The sequence below is a fragment of the Lathyrus oleraceus genome, chromosome 5, assembly GCF_024323335.1.
Source record: "Lathyrus oleraceus cultivar Zhongwan6 chromosome 5, CAAS_Psat_ZW6_1.0, whole genome shotgun sequence".
Classification (NCBI taxonomy): domain Eukaryota; kingdom Viridiplantae; phylum Streptophyta; class Magnoliopsida; order Fabales; family Fabaceae; genus Lathyrus; species Lathyrus oleraceus.
In genome coordinates, this window is record NC_066583.1 from 497,598,928 (window position 1) to 497,620,513 (window position 21,586).

The 21,586-nt window shown below is 37.3% G+C and overlaps 1 protein-coding gene and 1 non-coding gene across 16 annotated transcripts; both read left to right on the plus strand.

The window, feature by feature from the left end:
- The first annotated feature begins 4,871 nt into the window (after window positions 1-4,871).
- On the plus strand, window positions 4,872-4,978 carry LOC127089490 (small nucleolar RNA R71). Its single transcript, XR_007791077.1, has one exon. It is a non-coding gene; the product is annotated as a small nucleolar RNA R71 (small nucleolar RNA).
- Window positions 4,979-13,394: 8,416 nt separating this feature from the next.
- LOC127085708 (putative disease resistance RPP13-like protein 1) lies at window positions 13,395-21,235 on the plus strand. 15 transcript variants are annotated; one of them, XM_051026220.1, is made up of 5 exons: window positions 13,395-13,787; window positions 15,213-15,289; window positions 15,470-15,601; window positions 17,954-20,303; window positions 20,419-20,584. In XM_051026220.1, exons 3-5 carry the CDS (start codon window positions 15,480-15,482, stop codon window positions 20,431-20,433), a joined length of 2,487 nt encoding a protein of 828 aa, XP_050882177.1. In that variant the 5' UTR covers window positions 13,395-13,787; window positions 15,213-15,289; window positions 15,470-15,479; the 3' UTR covers window positions 20,434-20,584. The 15 variants fall into 15 exon arrangements, with proteins under 15 accessions (XP_050882177.1, XP_050882166.1, XP_050882164.1 ...); XM_051026209.1 differs by adding an exon at window positions 21,135-21,235 and having other exon boundaries at window positions 13,396-13,787; window positions 17,954-21,048; XM_051026207.1 differs by adding an exon at window positions 15,051-15,105 and having other exon boundaries at window positions 13,397-13,787; window positions 17,954-21,235.
- Window positions 21,236-21,586: the final 351 nt, after the last annotated feature.

Below are 21,586 nucleotides of genomic sequence, written 5' to 3' on the forward strand. Positions count from 1 at the left end.
GGCGAAGCTGAGCTATCTCCATACGAAGCTTAACCAGTTCAAACTGCATGCTCGGACTCTGGAGATTCGGATTGTTGGTTGGACTTTGATTCTGATAGGTGCGATTTTTGGCTCGTCTACTGTCTCTCCCTGCCCTTCTATGGCGTAGGCCCAGTTGGCCTGATCAATAGCACAAGTTACCTGAGGGTCCGGTAGAGTGAAGTAGTGAATAGTCTCACCCTCGATCAATAGCCTGTATTGATCCGGTTGGAAAGAAGATCTCCTCATGAGGCCACGATCCAGACAGAAGTCAATATCCATCAAGTTGTAGCTGCAGTAAGACGTCGGGTGAGATTGTCTTCTATCAAGTCCCAGGGCTGAGGCTATATGAGTCACCTTGCTTCCAACGTGTATAGGGCTCACAACGGAGCAAGCATTAAGATGTAGAATCTCGATCTGGAAAGCTCTGCAATCTACTGGGCGTGACTGAGTGGTATAGTACATGAAGAAGATCTCTTCAGCACTCACATGCGTATCAGGGTCACTCTTCCCTAGGAAGGTATGGGCAGTGATCATCTGAAAGTATCTGAATGCAGGGTTGTAAATCTTATTAGAGATTTGGGTGGAAGGGTCAGGGCTACCTCCACACGTAATGTCACTCCAAAACTTCTCGACGTCTCAGCTCAGGAAATAGCTCATGGGGAGCTTAGATGAGGCATCATATGCAGTCTGAAATCCAAGTAAGTCACCGAAACGCTTGTGGTTGAAGGTGTATTCTGCCCCAAACAACCTGAAATTAATGTAGCCACCATCATTAGCGTGACCAAAATAGGGCTCATAGGTCAGCGAGCTCAAGAACTCCAAAGTCAGGTTCCTGCAAGTCACATGCATAGCATCAGTATATTCATCCCATTGCAACTGACTGCACAAATGCTTGACACTAGGCTCAATGCATAATGCCTCTATGCAGCTCGAGTCGGGATATCTGGTGGGAAGCATTGGGCGCTGGGAAAGCATGGTGTAGCGCTGCTCTTGAACTGGGTCACGAAAGATTACTGGCATAGTGTCACAATTTTCCATCCTGAAAAGTTTGATTAGAAACAGAGGACACCTGAAATCGCAAATATTATAACTGTTAGTCTGCACATAGATATACATATATATATAAAACAAATAAAAATAAAAATTGAAATTGTAAAAGTAAAGCAAAGGAAAAGAAATCATGGATTGCCTCCCATGCAATGCTTGTTTAACGTCGTTAGCTTGACGATTCAAACTTTATATGTTAGAGGTAGGAACTGGAGGGTCGATCAGAGTTTGGTCATGGCATTCTGTGGGGATGTCACCTCCTTGATATTGGTTCAGTCTTTGTACATTTACCACAAACAGATTACAGGAATTATTCTGGATTTCAACTGCTCCTGATTTTAGGATTTTGGAAACCTCAAAGGGGCTTGTCCATCTCGAATGCAGTTTACCTGGAAAAAGTCGTAATCTCGAATTGAAGAGGAGAACAGAGTCGCCTAAATGGTCTGGCTTCAAATGCTCTAGTCTGGACAGATGGTCAACAACTACGTTTTCTGTTCCTTTTTTGTCTCTAATATCTAAGTCGAATTCTTATAGAAAAAGGATCCACATGAGTAATCTAGGTTTTACATCCTTTTTGCTTAGAAGGTAACAGATAGCTGCATGGTATGTATAGACTATAATCTTAGATCCTACAAGATAAGATCTAAATTTATCGATCGCGAAAATCACAGCTAGGAGTTCCTTCTCTGTTGTTGTATAATTTAATTGAGCGGCATCTAGGGTTCTACTAGCGTAATATATTACATGTAGTTTCTTATCTTTTCGTTGCCCTAAAGCAGCTCCTATAGCGAAATCGCTAGCATCACACATTATTTCGAAGGGTTTAGTCCAATCCGGAGCTTGTAGAATGGATGCTGAAATTAGCGCTTATTTTAACTGATTAAAGGCTTTGATGCATTTTTCATCGAAAATGAATTCAATGTCTTTCATTAGAAGGCCAGTCAGGGGTTTTGTTATATTAGAGAAATCTTTGATGAAGCGTCGGTAGAAACCGGCGTGTCCAAGGAAACTACGGACTTCCCTAACTGTCTTATGAGGGTTAAGGTTTTCTATAACTTCTATCTTTGCTTTATCGACCTCAATGCCTCTTTCAGATATTATATGTCCTAGCACTATGCCTTCTTTTACCATAAAGTGGCACTTCTCCCAGTTTAACACAATGTTAACTTTTACGCATCTCTCTAGGATTTTCTCAAGGTTAATAAGGCAGTCTTCAAAGTCTAACCCACACACCGGGAAGTCGTCCATGAATACTTCCATAATTCCGTTGAGATAATCTGCGAAGATTGACATCATACAACATTGGAAAGTAGCTGGCGCATTACAGAGTCCACACGACATTCGTTTGTAAGCAAATGTTCCGTAAGGACAGGTAAAGGTTGTTTTCTCTTGATCCTCGGGGTGTATGGGTATTTTGAAAAATCCAGAATATCCATCAAGATAACAAAAGTAAGAGTGTCTGGCAAGACGCTCAAGCATTTGATCTATGAATGGAAGGGGGAAATGGTCATTCCTAGTTGCCTTATTGAGCTTCCTATAATCTGTGCACATACGCCATTCGCCTTCTATACGTTTAGCTACATGCTCGCCCTTCTTGTTCTGCACGACTGTGATGCCTCCCTTCTTGGGTACCACATGTACATGACTTACCCATTTACTATCAGAGATCTGATAGATTATACCAGCCTCTAGCAGTTTAAGGACTTCCTTCTTCACCACCTCGCTCATTACATGGTTGATTTTTTCTCTGATGTTCTCTTGAAGGTTTTGAATCCTCCTCTAGCGAGATCATGTGCATACACATGGATGGGCTTATACCTTTTAAATCGTAGATGTTGTACCCTAAGGCAGAGGGGTATCTTCCTAAAACATTCAAGAGTCGATTCGTTTCGTCTTGGTTTAAGGTGGCACTAACTATTACTGGGTGATTCATTTCTTTATCCAAAAACTCATATCTTAGCTTTTTGGGTAGTTCCTTAAGTTCTTGAGCTGGTTTTTGAGAATTTGGTGAAAGGTCTAGAGTAAGGTCCAAACATTCGTTAGTGTGAGGTTCCGTTTCCTCTAGCTCGTCATCTTTTTCATTCGGGTTTGAAAATGGTCCGATCACGGGTTCTTCTCGATCAAATTCCCTTATGCACTCATCTATGATATCGATCGCATAGCATGCGTATCCTAGAATCGGTGCCATCCGGAATTTTGAAAGAATGAACTTGATCTTTTCATCCCCTACTTCGAAGGTTAATTTCCCTCTTTTAACATCTATTATAGCTCCAACTGTTGATAAGAATGGTCTACCTAAAAGGATAGGGATATCTTCGTCTTCTTTGATATCCATGACCACGAAGTCTGTTGGGATATAAAGTTGACCGATCCTAACTGGGATGTCTTCTAAAATGCCTACAAGATACTTAACAGGCCTATCGGCTAATTGAAGGGACATCTTAGTTGATTGTAATTCTCCTAAGTTTAACATTTTACATACAGCTAAGGGCATTAAACTCACACTAGCGCCTAAGTATAGGAAAGCTTTGTCGATCACATGACTCCTTAAAATGCAAGGTATAGAAAAACTACCAGGGTCTTTCTCCTTCTTAGCGAGTTTATCCTCGGAAATAAAATTGCATTCCAAGGGTTTGGGATCGTCAAGCCTACGCTTGTTGGTCAAGATGTCTTTGAGAAATTTGGCGTAAGACGGAATTTGGGTGATAGCTTCGATGAAAGGAATCTCTACATGAAGCTTCTCTATTACTTTTATAAATTTTTGGTATTGGTTGTTGACTTTGGTTTGTTGAAGTCTTTGCGGATATGGGATTGGTGGTTTGTACGGGGGTGGTGGTTTGTAAGTTTTATTTGTGGCTTCTCCTTCTTGGTCGGTTTGTTTTTCGGGTTCCATCGGTTCCTCTTCTTGGTTAGTAGGTATATTTTCTTTAGAAGTTTTGGACTCGCTCATTGCTGGGTTATGAGGCCCTTCGTAAGCGGTCCCACTTCATAACGAGATAGCGTTAGCTTGCCCTCGAGGGTTTGGTTGAGGTTGTCCAGGGAATTGGCCTCTAGGTGTAGTTTGTAGGGCTTGGTTTTGTGCTACCTGTGAGATATGGGTTTCAAGCATCTTGTTGTGAGTGATTATCTGATCAACCTTGGTTCCTAATTGCGTTATAAGTTCGTTTACGTGAATGTTCTGGTTTAGGAATTCTTTATTTTGTTGAGTCTGACCCGATATAAAGCTCTCCATGATCTTCTCAAGGTTAGACTTTTGGGGCTCAACTTGCATAGGTTGATTTGGTTTTTGGGCTTGATAACCTTGCGGTCTCTGAGGTGCATGATTTTGGATAGGGTTCTAGTTTTTATAGGAGAAATTCGGATGATTCTTCCATCCAGGGTTGTAAGTGTTTGAAAATGGGTTACCTTGGGCGTAATTCACTTGGTCGATGTTCAGGTCGTTCAAAAGGTTACACTCCGCCGATTCGTGTCCTTTAGATCCACGAAGTTCGCACTCTGTATGGACTACCGCTGCGGTGTTAGTGTTTGTAGACATATGTTCGATCCTAAGGGCTAAAGCTTCCATTTTCGCCTGCATCATGTCCAAAGTGCTTATCTCATGTATTCCACCTTGGGTCTCCTTTTTCTCCATTGATGCTCGTTCAGTTCCCCATTGGTAATGGTTTTGGGCCATATCCTCAATTAGGTCACAAGCTTCAGGGTAAGGTTTGTTCATCAGCGCGCCACTTACGGCAGCGCCGATGCTCATCTTGGTGTTATAATGGAGTCCATTGTAGAAGGTATGAACGATCAGCCATTGTTCTAGGCCATGGTATGGACAAACTCTTAATAACTCTTTATATCTCTCCCAAGCTTCAAAAAGCGATTCTCCTTGGTTTTGAGTAAATCTACTTATTTGGTTTTGAAGAACATCAGTCTTACTAGGGGGAATATCTAGCAAGGAATACTCTCCTAAGGTCTTCCCAGGTAGTTATTGAATTAGCTGGAAGTGAATCTAACCATGAACGTGCTTTATCCCTGAGGGAGAAAGGAAATAATTTCAAACGGATCGCATTAGGTGAAGCGCCGTTGGATTTAAAGGTGTCGGCTAGTTGGATAAAAACTTTTAAATGTTGATTTGGGTTCTCAGTAGCGAGACCCACGAATTGGTTATGTTGCACTAATTGCAACAGAGACGGTTTTAGTTCGAAATTGTTAGCAGGAATAAGGGGGTTTACTATCCTCGAACTACGTTCCTTGTCAGAGGGTTGGGCAAAATCCTTAAGAGGTCTCCAGTCGCGATTCTCGGCCATAGCTTTCTTAATTCAGATGAGTAAGAGGCGTGTACGAGTATAACGTTCGGGTTCCGCTAAAGGATCTACTAAATTTCCGGTACTACGGGTTCTTCACATTTACCGGCTAATAACACCTTAGTCTAGACAATGTAACAACAAGGTACGAAATTTGACGAAGTTGGTCCCCGACAACGGCGCCAAAAACTTGATCGGTTGAATTCGCAAGTGCACGAATCGCGTCAAAGTAATATAAAAGAATATCAATCCCATAGAGACCAAATCGTCAATCTATCGATTACTATCATTACGATGTTTATCTAAGGCAGTATAAAAGAGATATTGGATTTGCAAAATAACGGTAAATAATAAATGAAGTGCAGATAAAGACAGGTTTGAATGTATATCACGTCAGTTAAGCGATGTTTCGATTGTCTAAATAGAACTACTTATGAGGCAATATTTTCTACTCTTGAAAAGAATCCATTTAACAGGAACTGTCGCTTTCGCGTATTCAGAACCGAGTTTACCCTTAAATTAAGGCCTTTTATTGTCACTTATAAAAGGTGCGCAGAACGCTAAAGTAGTAAAGTTATTTTTAAGAGATAAGACTCATAAACTTAATTGAAAAGTGATTTTGATTTGGAAAGTTTTACCCAAGGAGTTTCCTTATTTTAAATCTATCAACGCGTTCGAAAACAGTTTCAAAAATAGTTTTTCCTTAAAGTGATAAAAATTTCTAGTTAACTAAGCCAGGGTGCTTTCGCACTCCTTGAATAGTCAAAACTAACCAAGTTTGTTTCAGAAAACTCAAGTTAAAAATCAAAACAGCCTTTAAAGTATTTCTACAGATTCAATATGTGAAACGTCTCTTTAACCGCGATCCTTACATTCTAACCTTTAAAAGATTTAGGCAGACATGGTAATACCAACAAACACAACGATATTGATCATGATGAAACATTGTTTTAGAATGTGAGGCGTAAGGGACGAGTAAAGCGTGTAAAATAAAAGCGTAGACAGAAAGTAAATAAAATAAAGTGTAGACAGAAAGTAAATAAAATAAAGCGTAGACAGAAAGTAAATAAAATAAAGCGAGACGGAAAATAAATAAAGTAAAGCGAGACGGAAAATAAATAAAATAAAACGAGACAGAAAATAAATAAATAAAAGTGAGACAAGTAAATAAATAAATAAAAGCAATAAATAAGAACCTGCTCCAAACGGAGGGCTTTAAATCTAGTACAAGGAAAATAAACCTCCGACTCTGAAGATAAAGACGACAGCAACTCGAAGTGATCCAACTCAATCTCACTAAGGTGCGATAACCCCCCAATGTGACGAATTACCGCTTTTACAAATGATAAATATAGGCTTAGTGTTGTAAACTAAGTTGGATGATTTGAAAATGAAATGGAACGAACTATTTATAGAGGATTTCAGCAGCTTACAAAGACCATGGTGCCCTCCAACTTCTCCTTAGTGGGAACGTGATTTCCAAAGGTGGCGCCCACCATCCCTTCATGGCGCCCGCCATGTGTGTAAATGGGAAAGATCATGGGAACGTGGCAGTTACCTCCTGGTTGAGGGCTGATGAGTCATGGCTTCTCCTATAGCGGCTGCCATGTGCAACGCCATGTGTACAATATTCGCCGAAAAACCCTAATTTTAGGTCTTTTTGCTTCGTTTCTTCTCAAAGGGTCCCGAAAGAGGTAAATATCGGAAAATAACATAAAAGAGAGAATAATACAAACAAAATGATAATAAAGTCCTAATAAACATGTGAAATCCGAGTCAAAAACACAGTGTGATTCAGTGTGATCAACAACTTCCCAATCTTCACTCAGATTGATCCTCTAGAGGTTCTACAATACTATCTGAAAATCTGTCAGAAGGATGGAATTGATCCATTTGTGGATCCTTTCAATCCACCTGAAACATTACCAGATGTTCATGGGAAGAGGAAGAAGGAATCTAGAGGAGAAGGATATTCAAGGCCTCAGAAGAAGAAGAAAGTTATTGTCCTTCTAGATGAAGATGAGGTGCCTCTCAGTGAGTGCCAGAAAGCTATGATTCTGAAGGACACATCTGAAGTTGCCCAACAATCTTCAAGAGCTTCTGACACTACTTTTGGTAAGCTTCCCGAAGCTAACGCTCCCACTATTTCTGATTCTATAGTTTCCGAAAAGATCTTACCAATCCAGCCTCCTCCCACTTCTCAACCCATCTCTATATTTCCCAACAAATATCTAAACTAATTTTGCTTCCACCTCCTACAAAAATACCCATTTAGAACCTATTATAGAAACTCCTCAAGTTTCTGAACCTTTGTCAAAACAACACATCAACAAATACCATCAACATTGTCTTTTTCACATTTACAAACCTCACCGACTACACCACCATATGTTTATGCTCCTCACTCAGATAATCCAAATAGAACAACCCCCATAACATATCCTTCAAGAGATTCTTAAGACCATGTGTCTGAAGGCACTCTTGAGGGCATGTTCAACTTCGAAACCAAACCAGTTATATCTGATCCAGAAACACCTCCAATCACTTTCCCCTCACTTCTAACACTTTTTGATCTTGATCTTGATGGAACCAAAATTGACCTCACTGTAAGTTTCCCCAAACCACCCAAACCCTCTCCCAACGTTGGTAAGATTCTGAGGAAGTTTGAATTAGAATCAAGCAGCCGTCTACATAAAGCAATGACAATCAGTCGTTCTTCAGCAAATCCGATTGAGAGTGACTCTACTTGGGAAGCCTACAAAAGGTGGATTAATTCTAAGATCTCTAAGTTAAAGAATTTTGGGTATAAAGTATCTGAAAGAAACTTCTGTTCTAGGTTTATTCCTTTAATGGAAATCTGGAAGTTAAGAAACTCCCAGTTATGTCTTCCTGGTCTAGAGATTAAGGAAGTCATCCAAGAAGTGGTCGAAGAAGTAGTTCATGATGCTGCAGTTGGTTCTGGACATCAGGATTGTATCACGGCAGAAGTTGTTGCTCATATAGTTATTTATGAGACTCAACAAGTTGAAGCTTCTATTTCTCAACCATCTGTTGGAACTTTGTTTGGAGATATTCCCAATGCGCTTCGGAAGACTATTGAGGAAATCAAAGTTGATAATGCGTTGGTCAAAGAGCGTCTGGACAAACAGGATATGATGTTTCAACTCCATACTCCTTCCGCCTCCTCCTCAAAACCCCTAGCCATTTATTTCTTAAACTTCTTTTTGTGTTTTTTATGCTTCTGTTTGTATCTTTTCAGCCTTTTGGAATTTATCAATGAAAAGTAAGTTTGTTTCTCTTTAATTCTTTTATTATTTTGTCTATGTATTATTTTGTCTATTTATTTTGACATACCTAAATTCCTAACTAAGAACCAAAATATTGTTTAATGTTTTCTGCTAACAACTACTTCGAAGAATAGTTTGTTAAATGTTTTTCAGGGTTATATTAAAAAATTAGAATGGTTATGTTCAAACATCAAAAGTTCTTATGAAGTTTAAAAGATCAGAATAAAATTTACCAGTTTTTGATGAAATGGTCTTCTATATGAGTTTGTAAAACTTCATCTTGATGATTGAGAATCAGATTCAAGTGCATGAATCTTCAAGGAATTAATAACCATGTTCTGAACTTAGAACATTAGGTACTTGGCAATCAAGTCTTTAAGAAGAATTCTTAACAAGGTTCTAAAAGTTCTTTTCAAGAGTTCTCCTCTTCAAAGGCAATCCAACTCTGAAAGAGAATTTCAAAGAGAACCAGATTTCAAGTTCTGATTGAAGACAACTAGCTCTAAAGCTTCTTCAAAAGAACTCAAGCAAGCTTCTAAAGTGAAGCTCATAGGAATGTTGATGTTAACAAACCAGTGCTCTGGACAACATCGATGAACTTCTGAAGATAAACCTGATTTTGATTGAAAGTTTACTCTAGTACTTCAAAAAGGTTAATCAGGAAAGTATTCTTTCATTCTGATTTTATCTTTTTAGGATTATACATCTCAGAGGGAGATTTGTGCTTCTATAAGATGTATTCTTCTGTGATTATCTTGTACAAAATTGTTCATCAAAATACATGTTTTGTCATCATAAAAAAGGGGAAGATTGTTAGAGCAAGATTTGGTTTTGCATATATACCTTGAGTTTTGATGATAACAATATTGTCTTTGTGTGAGAACAATTTTGGTACCCTAATGGTTTATTATTGTGTAGCTTTAAGAGCCAGTTCTGACTCTGAGTATATGACGTACAACGTCATCAGTTTTTGAACAATGAGTTCCAAGTCCGCTTCTGCGCCAACTATTAGATATTTTGAAAGATGTTCAATGTTGTTGCTGCAATGATATTTCTGCTTTTGTGCTGATTCACTCCTGAGAAGCTTCTGAGGATACATTATGTTACTGCTGCAACATTCTCTTAGTTCGTGCTTATGGACGTGACTCTGATCACCAAACTTATGAAGAACGGAAAGCTTCTGAAGTTATGTTACGTAGCTGAAGATTTTGAAGACCTCAAACCAAACAATTGAGGTTATCAAGATTCTGACTGTAGATACTGAAGACTCTGGAGATTCTGAAGATCTCAAGTCATACTATTGACGTTGTCAAGGTTCTGACCAAAGATTCTGAACTTTCTGAATCCAACTCTATGTTTCTTCATCTCATGCTTCATCAACTTTAATCTAAAGCCAATGAACTTGAATATAAGATCAAATGGGAACATGATCAAATAGTACATAGTACAAATCAAATATCCTCTCCATTATCTGATATCGTGGGCAAATGACAATACTATACATCACACATATAATTGATTTTGTATGCAAAGGACAGTACGCAATATCACTCATTTCACCATCCAACAATGGACATTCGCTCTATGAGCTTTCCCTATTTTCCCTCCAACGGTCTTCTTATTATGCTATATAAGTGAGACTTGGAGACTTGAAGAAGACGCCGATGATACAAAATTTTGACAAGTCTGTTTCTTTGTGAAAAACTATCATTCTTTCGTACACACTTTTCTTTAAGTAATTGTTTATCATTTGTATAAAATTTGCTTGTATACAAGCAACTTGTAACACACAAAATATTATTCAAACTGTTTATTTGATTCCTTAAGGAGGTTATCCTTGAAAAGACAAAGAAGGTTGCTTTTTGTGAGTCCTTAAGGAGGCTGGGGTATAGTTGGATCCTTGAGAAGACAAAGAAGGTTATTCTTTGTGATTATTGTAATCTATTGATTATAGTGGATTAAGTCCTTGTGTACAAGGAAAAATCACCTTGGCGGGTGGACTAGAGTAGCTTTGAGTTTCAAGCGAACTGCAATCATCTTGATGACTCAATGGTCGAGATAGATGTGACACATATTGCTGCTGAGGTGATTGTTAATGAGGTGGTTGCTGATGAGGTGGAAGAACAGGTGGTCTAAACAGATGCGGCTGTTACTGATCTCGTCCCATCTACTACTGCTGACACAGAGGCTACGACTACTTCGACTGAGCCGTTTGTGCACACTGATGGAGGATTCTCGGGAGGACCCATTGTTTGGTTGGTGCTTATCGAGTTTCCTGACCATGTGACATACCGACTATGGCAGGGATAAGTATATATATTTTATGTTTAACTTTAATTTATTTATTATCGTTCCATGAAAACTAACTGCTATTTTTTTAAAATTTATTTATTACAATACCGTTTCCCATTGAAGGTGACATCACACGGGTTAAAGATGAAGAGCTTCCCGAAGACTTCGATGCCTGAGCAGATCAGCCATATTGTACATGATTTTAAGCTCCTTGAGTTTACCAACTGCTCACTTACCATGCCCGACGCTATGCTTCTTACTGCTTTTGTTGAGCAATGGCACAAGGAGACATCTTCATTTTATCTTCCATTTGGGGAGATGATTATCACTCTGGATGATGTCTCCTCATTGTTCCATCTCCCCATTGTCAGCAGACTTTAGACGGCTCCTATTATTAGCTCGTCGCTTGCATGTTTGACTAACAAACGAGATTTGGGAGTTTCTGAGGATGTTGTGCTGGAGGATTTTGACTTTAACAGGGGAACTCACAGTGGTATGTCTTGGTTTTGAGATAGGTACGAGAAGTTTGTTGTGACATATAATTATGAGGTTGCCGCTAGGGTGTAGCGGTTATATCTAGTAGCATGTACTCTTTTTGTAGACAAGTCATGTGTTTATATCGACACCTGATACGTGTGACTGTTCAGTAGCCTTAACCTTACTAGTTGGACTTAGGGGTGTGATGTATTGACCATCCTGTATACAACACTTGGAGTGGCGACAATATTTGAGACCAGACAACTTGCTGGTTATTTTAGTCTATTACAGGTATACTTGAAATCATTATTTGTTGTTGATTTCTTATTTAATTCTTACGAATAACATTTCTTAATTATTATTTGTTATGTCTGTGTTCTGATATCAATGTTGGATATATGAGTATTTCTCCATCATTTGTGACAGAAGGGTGCAACATTCTCTAGTGGCCCCCCCACGAGCGAGAAGATAGAGGGCCAGACATTCACATCCTGGTGTTCTTGCTGAGTACAGGAGGAGGTTAGATGCGCTGATTGTAGATGATGTCATCTAGACACCATACATTGATTATAGAGTCCACTGTGAGTTTGATGACTCTTCTTTATATTCAGGTTATATGCGGTGGGAGACCATGGTCGCTAGACACTTTCCTGAGAGGTGTTTGCGACAATATGGTTATGTTCATAACATTCCACGATCAATTCCAGATATTCCATCTACGGGCATTGACAAGTGGTTTCAGAGTAACATCATCAGCTCTAGTCATGCCATTAGAGATCGCGCAGTTATACGATTCAACATGCCTCAGAGTGTGAGAATGGTTACTTAGAGTGGTACCTTACTGTATCACACCATCACATCATCCCACTTGTTGAGCATATAGATGATGTGGGCCTTCTGATGTGGGGTACCTGTCAATGACGTGCCGCTGCTGCCGCCTCCTACAGCTGATGCCGATGACCAACAACGTCTCAAGATGATTGCAGTTATTATGGATAACCTCATGGGTTTGATAAACCCATATGACGAGGTTTATACTAGATTATCTCGTGTTGCACACATAGCCCGTGGGGGACCTATTTAGACATTATTATTAACTTTATGTATTATTTGTATATTACATGTAACATTACTCAAACATTTTCATCAAATTTTTTTATTAGATACTACTTTTTGATCTTCCATTGATGCAACATGAACATAAACTAACATTTGGCAATAGATTGCATAGCTTAAATATAACTTAAAAAACGATAATAAATAAGAAAACCTAGACACTATCAGATGATTTTGGACGTTTCACCATCTTAATTATGTCGTCGGCTGACCTTGAAATTTTAGCATCTAACTCGATCGACCCCTTTGTTAACCTACGACGAAATGATCTCCACGTATCTTTCACATCTTCATCGGTATTCAACTTAATAAGGTTGTATTTCACCCTTCCACCAATATCAATCAAATCTTCACGAAACTTGATTTTCTCATCTTTCTGTTTTCGGTATCAGTCAACAATTCATTTAACTTGAACGTCAAGACGACGAGATATGTGGTACCATCCGAAAGTCGAAACTCTACGGAGGTAAAGCTCAGTTGAAGTACACTTCTGCCTTAATAAAAAATTGAGGAAGAGACATTTTGAGATGTTTTTATTAAACAACAGGTGACCCCCCTATATATACAACTTTGCATTTATTCTGGACCATATAAAACTCTCGGTGCAATCACAGTCGTCCAAAACATTCGATAAAATCTTAAACGTTTAAAATTTTAAACAAATAACACTATCAAAAATTTCACTTTGGTTCAAATTTCTGATATAAAATAGTTCTTTTAGAATTTTAGATAGTATTTATAAATTCAAAGAAATTTCATAAATCTCGATATATTAAAAATTTAATATATCAAAAATTCTAATTTGTTTATCAAAATTTTGTACGAAAATTTAATTCAATTTTGAAAATTTGAAAGTGGGAAGATAAATTCTAGTGAGATGAGTATTTCCCTTAACCTTAAGCTCCATGATCCAGTCCAAGCCCATTCCGACATGTAACAACAATTTCTCGATTTGAAAACAGAAACCCAGCGCGGCATGATTTCTTCCCCCAACTGCAACTACTAACGTCATTGATCTCTCTTCACTGAAACCCTAACAAATCCGCAAGAAAACCCGAACCGGAATGGAGAACAGGACTCGGGTCCGGTGTCCGGAGAATGAAGAACTGGCGTCGTTCATGTGGAACAAGTGGAAAGACATGGCTGCGCAACCCAAAGGTCTTTCCGAGAACATGGAAATGACACTTTCTAAAGCTCATTTCAATGTCTGTAACTCTAAAAACCCGATTCGAACGGTTAAAGATTTTTCTCTTATTAAGTAAGTTTTCAATTTCTTCTACTTTTTTGTCACTATACATAGTACATGTTATTAAGAATTAGTAATGGAGTTTGTTTCAATAGATTGTGAATGTCGTTTTAAATTGTAAATTGTGATATATGAATGTGAGTTTTGATTATGATGTGATGTATTGGGTTTTTTGTGACTTGAATTTATAGTAAAAAAAGCTCTATTATTATTTTTTTTGAATTGGAGGATTGTTTATGTTTTGTGTGAAAGGGGGTTGTTTGGGTGGTTATATTTTGGTTTTGTGTGTTATTGATGTGTTTATGCGGTCGCGTACTTTAACATAAATTTTTGCGGGGCCGGCCGTTGTTTTAAGACTGCATCCAACACAACATCTGCGTCGCTCTTCTCCGTGTTTTTTGCGGGCCTAAATGGGGAGAGCATGTACGTTTGCCACACCTACTAAGGAGGATGGAAGATTATATAAATTGGGTTTTGTGGTGTACTAATAGTATGCATTCATAGATTGGCTTTGTGGTGTAGCAGAGATGAGGATGTTACGTTGGATATTTGGTAATATTGTCGGGATAAGATTAGTAATGACAATATTAGAGAAAGTGTTAGGGTAGCACCTATGAAGCACAGTCACACTGAACACAAGTCCGACACTGACACGGCGACACCGCTAATAATTTTAAAAAATAAATAAATTAAACGTAATCACAAGTGTCGGTGCAGGTGTCTAACACTGACACGGACGCAGACACACATTTTTCAGAGGTGTCGGCGCTTCATAGGATAGCACCTATAGTAGAAAAGATGGTAGGGAATATGCTTAGGTGGGTTTGGACCTGTAGAGAGAAGACCTATAAATTATGTTGTAAGGAGAGTAGATCAAATGGAGAGGAGACAAACAACTTGAGGTAGAGGAAGACTTAAAAAAAGTATAAGAGAAACTATTAACAAGGATCTCGAGATTAATGATTTGTATAAAAACATGGTCCTAAATAGATTATTATGGCGTAATTTGATCTATGTAGTCTACCTCACTTAGTGAGATAATGAGATAATGCTTAGTTATTGTTGTATAGATTTTGTTTGTTATGACTTGAACTTATAGTAATAAAAAACCATTTTTTATTTTAAAACTTGAGAGTTCTACAAATTTAAAAGGGTTGTTGGATGCTTAGTGATTGGTTTAAAATTGGGTTTTGTGGTGTTCCAATCTTAAAATGCTGTTTTTTTGGGGAATTGTGTGGAAGAGGTGTGGGGAAAATGATATTGAGGCTGATGCAGGGTTTTTTTGGAACCAGTTCTGGAGGTACTGAACCAGCTGATTTGACCAAAAAGGGTATACCTCAATATGTTTAGTTTTGTATTAATGCCGTCTTCCATTGGCTTGACATGTATTTTGTCCATATTTGTGTTTAATTGTTCCTTTTTTCTTCAATCCTATAGGAAATAAAACTAAAGGAACCAAGCGCTATATGCCTCAAAGGAACTCTGGCGTATGCATTATTGATAACCCTTTACAGGTAATTATATATACACGTATGGTCACATCACCTGCACTACTGATACATATTTTTGTGTATGCGTGCGTGTTAAAGGTTTTTGAAGTTGTTATGGCCTTGTGATAAAACTTGTTATGTTATAAGATTTAGCACATTTTTAATAGGGGTACTTCAAATGGGAATGAATTTATGTGTAAACAGGAGCTTATTGATGCTGCTGAAGCCAGTGGGTTATCTCGAGCACCAATTGCGCATGTTTGACATAGTTTCTTTTATTGTTCTGTACCCCCTCAAAGGAACTCTGGCGTATGCATTATTGATAACCCTTTACAGGTAATTATATATACACGTATGGTCACATCACCTGCACTACTGATACATATTTTTGTGTATGCGTGCGTGTTAAAGGTTTTTGAAGTTGTTATGGCCTTGTGATAAAACTTGTTATGTTATAAGATTTAGCACATTTTTAATAGGGGTACTTCAAATGGGAATGAATTTATGTGTAAACAGGAGCTTATTGATGCTGCTGAAGCCAGTGGGTTATCTCGAGCACCAATTGCGCATGTTTGACATAGTTTCTTTTATTGTTCTGTACCCCCTCCGGTCTTATTTATAAGCAAGGAAGTCTTATTTTCACATTGCTGTTGTTGGTCAATGGTGTATGGCATATGCAATTGATTAATTGGTCATGGGGTCGATGATAACAAACTTTAATAATTAAATACTCCAATAATTATCAATGGTCCATTTCTTTGAGATTTCTTGGAAGGTTCATTTTTTTTCAAATTTGGATACATATTCAACTAAATTAGTGTTGGCAAAATTTATTTACTATCTTCCTATTTCCTTGCAAGTGATGGGAAGATAACATTATTTTTCTTGGTGTGTGAAATGTATAAAGGTGTCTCATCCATTTTTCTGTTTCTTTCTCATCCCCTCTAAACCTTTTCTTAATTAGATCTTATTCTGAGTTTCTTTGTTTCCATACGCTTTTAATCAAGTAATCTTTCTCTTCCATTGAGAGATCTTATCGTTTTTTTCATCTATATTGTACTTAATATTTATATTGTCTCTAATTTTCTAAATCCTACTCTAATTTTTATATTCTCAAGTTCTCTTTATGCAGGAGATCATAATCTAAGTTTGATTATTCACATATTTATAGGTAATATCTTTCTTTCTATATAAATGCTTTTATCTTTCTTTTAGTGAATAATTTTTGAGTTTTATTTGGATTACAATCAAATTTGATTTAAAATCAATTGATTTTTAGTTAGAAGTGATTTTTTTGAACTCAATTGTTAAAAGTAAACAGAGCATAAAATTATAACTTATGTTTTAATATATTTAGTTAAGTGAGCTACACCTTAAATTTAAGAATATGAAAAGCAAAGCAAGTTCTCCCCACTAAAACCTTATGTCTTAATTGTTTTGTGAGATCCATATCACTAGAACCATGCATAAGTTGGTTTGCAGCTTCTTCAATATAAATTGATGCATACCAATTCCACTAGCTATGATGAATAGAAATTTAGATTTTCTTGAGACAATCCATATATTATAATCCAAACATGAGCACACGATTGTTGTTGAATACTTAGGTCGAAGCCCCTACTCTATGCAAACAACTTTAAAAATCCAGTGTTAATATTCCATGATCTTATTGTTCTAACTTATCTCAAATTTTGTGGTGGATTTTTATTGGATGACACTGTAAAACTATTTTATTTATCATAGTACATTACGTTTAATCTCTTTATTAAAAAATGATTTCCTATCTATTCGTCACTCTTTCTTTATTTTATAAATTATTATAAATAGAAAACTGTTAATTCAAATTCACACCTAATAAGTCAAGATAATAAATAATTTTTTATCAAACTTATATGTCATTGTGTTGAATGTTGTGAACAGAGTGCAAGTGGTAGAAGATTGAATAATAAATAAATGAACATCATGGTTGGTGACTTGTTTTTGATGATTTTGTTCCTTGATAATGCTGCTTTTATTCTACAACCACTTCTTCCTTCATTCATTCAACATCCTCTCTTTTTGGTGATTGATCCTTAGTTGTTGAAAGCAACCTTAGGCAACTCTCTCATTCTCTTTTAATTTTATAATTTTCAAGCGATTTCCGCTTTTCTTTTTCTTTTCTGATGTTTCTTAATTTCTACTTCCCTAGTAAATCTTATTTAGTGTATAATATGATTCATGATAATTCGTATCTCTTTATACTTATTGAACAAGAAATCTCTTATTCTAGAATTATGTTAGGAGTCCCACATCGGACAACCCTGAACATATTCTTATAAGTGGGAGCAATCCTCACCTTACAAGTTGGTTTTGTAGGGTTGAGTTAGGCCCAACCACATTTCTTAATTTGATATCAAGAGCCTCATTTACGATCCGATGAACATGTCCTTATAAGTTGGGGGTAATCCTCACCTTCCAAGCCAGTTTTGTAGGGTTGAATTAGGCTCAACCACATTTCTTTACAATTTACAATTGAGTTCTTAATTTCTTTAATTTACTAGTTTTTTTTAGTAAGATACACCTAAATTCTTTATTTTGTGATTAGTTGTCTTTAAGTGAAGAAACATAACTATTTATTTTGTAAAGAGTCTCTCAAACTTGTGTTATGTCACATATCTCTAATATCTGTAATTCATTTTAATGTGACAGTAAAATAATGGCAGAGATGGTTGTTGAGGCATTTCTTTCGCCTTTATTTGGTGTGGTTCTTGAGAGGTTGGCTTCAAGTGATTTAATTAACTACTTCCGTAGAGTCAAACTTGACACACTTGTAGAAAATCTTGAGTCTATACTCAATTCTATCAACCAAGTGTTGGATGATGCAGAGAAGAAGCAGTACGAGAATCCAGACGTGAAGATGTGGCTTGGTGATGTTAAACATGCTATGTATGAGGCTGACCAACTATTAGATGAGATTGCTACCGATGCACCATTGAAGAAGATGAGAGTCGAAACTCAACCATCTACCAGCAGTATTTTCAACTTCATTCCAACTTTTATTAATCCATTTAAATCTAGGCTCAATGAATTGATAAAGAGCCTAGATTGTCTTGCTGAGCAGAAGGATAAGCTTGAATTGAAAAAAGGAGCTTGGGCTCGTTATGGAGTTGGAGTTGGTTCGAGACCTTTAGAAAGACTGCCAACTACTTATTTGGTGGATACATCCCAAATATATGGCAGAGATGCTGATAAAGATGAAATGATCAAATTTTTACTTTCAAGGAATGGCAATGATAACCAGGTACCTGTAGTTAGCATAGTGGGTCTAGGTGGAATGGGTAAGACCACTTTTGCTAAGCTTGTGTACAATGAGCACGTGATAGCGGAACATTTTGATCTTAAAGCTTGGGTCCATGTCTCGGAACCTTTAGATGTTGCTGGACTCACCAAACATATTCTCAAGTCATTTCATCCTTCATCAGATAATGAATCTGTTATCAATATACTCCAACAGCGTCTGCAGCAGAGGCTATCTGGCAAAAAATATCTGCTTGTTTTGGATGATATTTGGAACAAAAATGAGGAAAGTATTGAGCAGTTATTACTTCCTTTTAACCATGGATTTTCGGGAAGTAAGATAATCGTGACAACACGTGACAAGGAAGTGGCAAATGTCTTGAAATCTATCAAGTTATTTGATTTGCAACAATTGGAGAAAAACGACTGTTGGAGTTTATTTTTGACACATGCGTTTCGAGGCAAAAATGCGTGTGAATATCCAAATTTTGAATCAATTGGTAAGAAAATAGTGGACAAGTGTGGAGGGTTGCCTTTAGCGGTAAAAACATTGGGCCAACTCTTGCGGAAAAAATTCTCTCAACATGAGTGGATGAAGATATTGGAGACTGATATGTGGTGTTTATTTGATGGAGACAACAACATTAACCCAGTGTTGCGATTGAGCTACCACAATCTCCCTTCCAATCAGAAACGTTGTTTTGCTTATTGTTCTATATTTCGTAAAGGTTATCGGTTTCGAAAAGATGAATTAATCAAGTTTTGGATGGCAGAAGGTTTGCTGAAGTGTTGCGGAACAGACAAATGTGAAGAAGAGTTGGGTAATGAGATTTTAGGCGACCTTGTGTCAATTTCATTTTTTCAACAATCATCTTATCGAAAGTTTCGTAGGTATCACCACGAGTTTGTCATGCATGATCTTGTCAATGATTTAGCAAAGTCGGTATCGGGAGGATTTTGTATGCAAATAGAAGGTGCTAGGATGGAAGGTATCTTTGAAAGGACACGTCACATTCGCTGCTCTCTTCAAATAAACTGCGTTGATAAATTACTAAAGCCGATTTGTGAGGTTAAGGGATTACGTAGTCTAATATTAGAAGGCTATAGAGCTATGTTTATGAGTAACAATGTGCAACATGATCTGTTTTCAAGACTAAAATGTTTGCGGATGTTATCATTTAGATATTGCGGCCTCTTGGAGCTAGTTGATGAAATAAGCAATTTAAAGCTTTTGCGTTATCTAGACCTGTCTTCCACGGAGATTACAAGGTTGCCTGATACAATTTGTATGTTGTATAATTTGCAAACACTTTTGTTGAAAGATTGTTGTAAACTGACTGAGCTCCCATCAAAATTTTCCAAACTCATTCATTTACGTCATCTTGAACTCCCCTTCCGTTATATAAAAAAGATGCCGGAAAATATAGGAAATCTAAACAGTCTTCAGACCTTGCCGTATTTTATAGTGGAAGAGCATGATGGATCTGATATTAAAGAGTTGGAGAAGCTGAACCATCTTCATGGAACAATTCATATTAAAGGGTTGGGTAAAGTCATTGATCCTGCAGATGCTGTGACAGCCAATTTGAAAGATAAGAAGTATTTAGAAGAAATACAAATGACATTCAATGGAGGAAAAGAAGAAATAGATGATGGTTCAATAGTTGAGAACAGTGTATCTGTCTTGGAGGCTCTTCAACCAAATAGTAACTTGAAGATGCTCATCATCAAAAAATACAATGGAAATAAGTTTCCAAATTGGGTAAGGGGTTGCCATTTACCCAACTTAATATCCCTTGAATTGCAGTACTGTGGATTATGTTTCAATTTGCCACTGCTTGGACAGCTCCCATTACTCAAAGAACTTTCTATTTCAGTCTGCAAAGGAATAAAGATCATCGGCGAAGAGTTTTACGGAAATAACTCAACAAATGTTCCGTTCAAGTCTCTAGAAGTTTTGGAGTTTGAGAGTATGATCAATTGGGAGGAATGGTTTTGCCTTGAAGGGTTTCCTTTGCTTAAAACTCTTTCTTTAAGATATTGTCCCAAATTGAAAAGGGCCCTGCCTCAACGTCTTCCTTCTTTACTTACATTGGAGATTTGTGATTGCAAAGAGTTGGAGGCATCAGTTCTTATGGGAGGTTTACCTTCCAACTTGAGGTATCTTGAAATAAGTAATTGCCCGAAACTAATTGCTTCGAGAGAGGAATGGGGATTGTTCCAACTCAATTTTTTGAAAGAGTTTAGAGTTAGTGACGAGTTTGAAAACGCGGAGTCCTTCCCAGAGGAGAATCTTCTGCCTCCGACTCTTAAATCTCTCCATCTGAAAAAGTGTTCAAAGCTAAGAGTAATGAACTACAAGGGCCTGCCCAACTCCCTTGAAACTCTGTACATCAATAAATGTCCATTACTTAAGGAGCAGTACCGAAAGGATGAAGGAGAACGTTGGCATACAATTAGTCACATCCCTTCTGTGAAAATAGATTGACATGTCTCCAAAGACAGAGGTACAACCCATGTGTTAATTTTTTCTTGATTATTTGTAATTTTGTATTTAGCATAAAAATAAGACTGTGTATTTGATGTTGAACAGTGGCAATGTATGTTATAAAGAGCCTGTATTTCAGTTTTTATTGTTAGGAAAGAAGTTATCATGGTACCTTCACAAATCCACAGCCATTTCAAGCCTTCTAATCCATTTCTCAACCTTCTCGTGCCTCTCCTTTCTATCAATTCCTTCATTAGTAATCATGTTCATTATTTGCTCTCCAAGAAGCATGCTCTTGAGTTTTTGTCTCTCGATTGAGTAATTGCAACAGCTTCTCCTGTCTTAACAGGCAAGTTTTCGAAATTGGCATCTTCGAGTTTGCTAACTATTGGATTAAATGGAGGGAAAATTCACACTTGTTTACATTAAAAATTGTAAGCTTCCAAATTCTCCATAAATAATAATCCAGGTCATGAAAATAGTAGAGCTTGAGTTTTTATTTGTCTACAATTTTTAATATGCCATTTTTGCATTACTCTTCATACTGTTTTAGACGA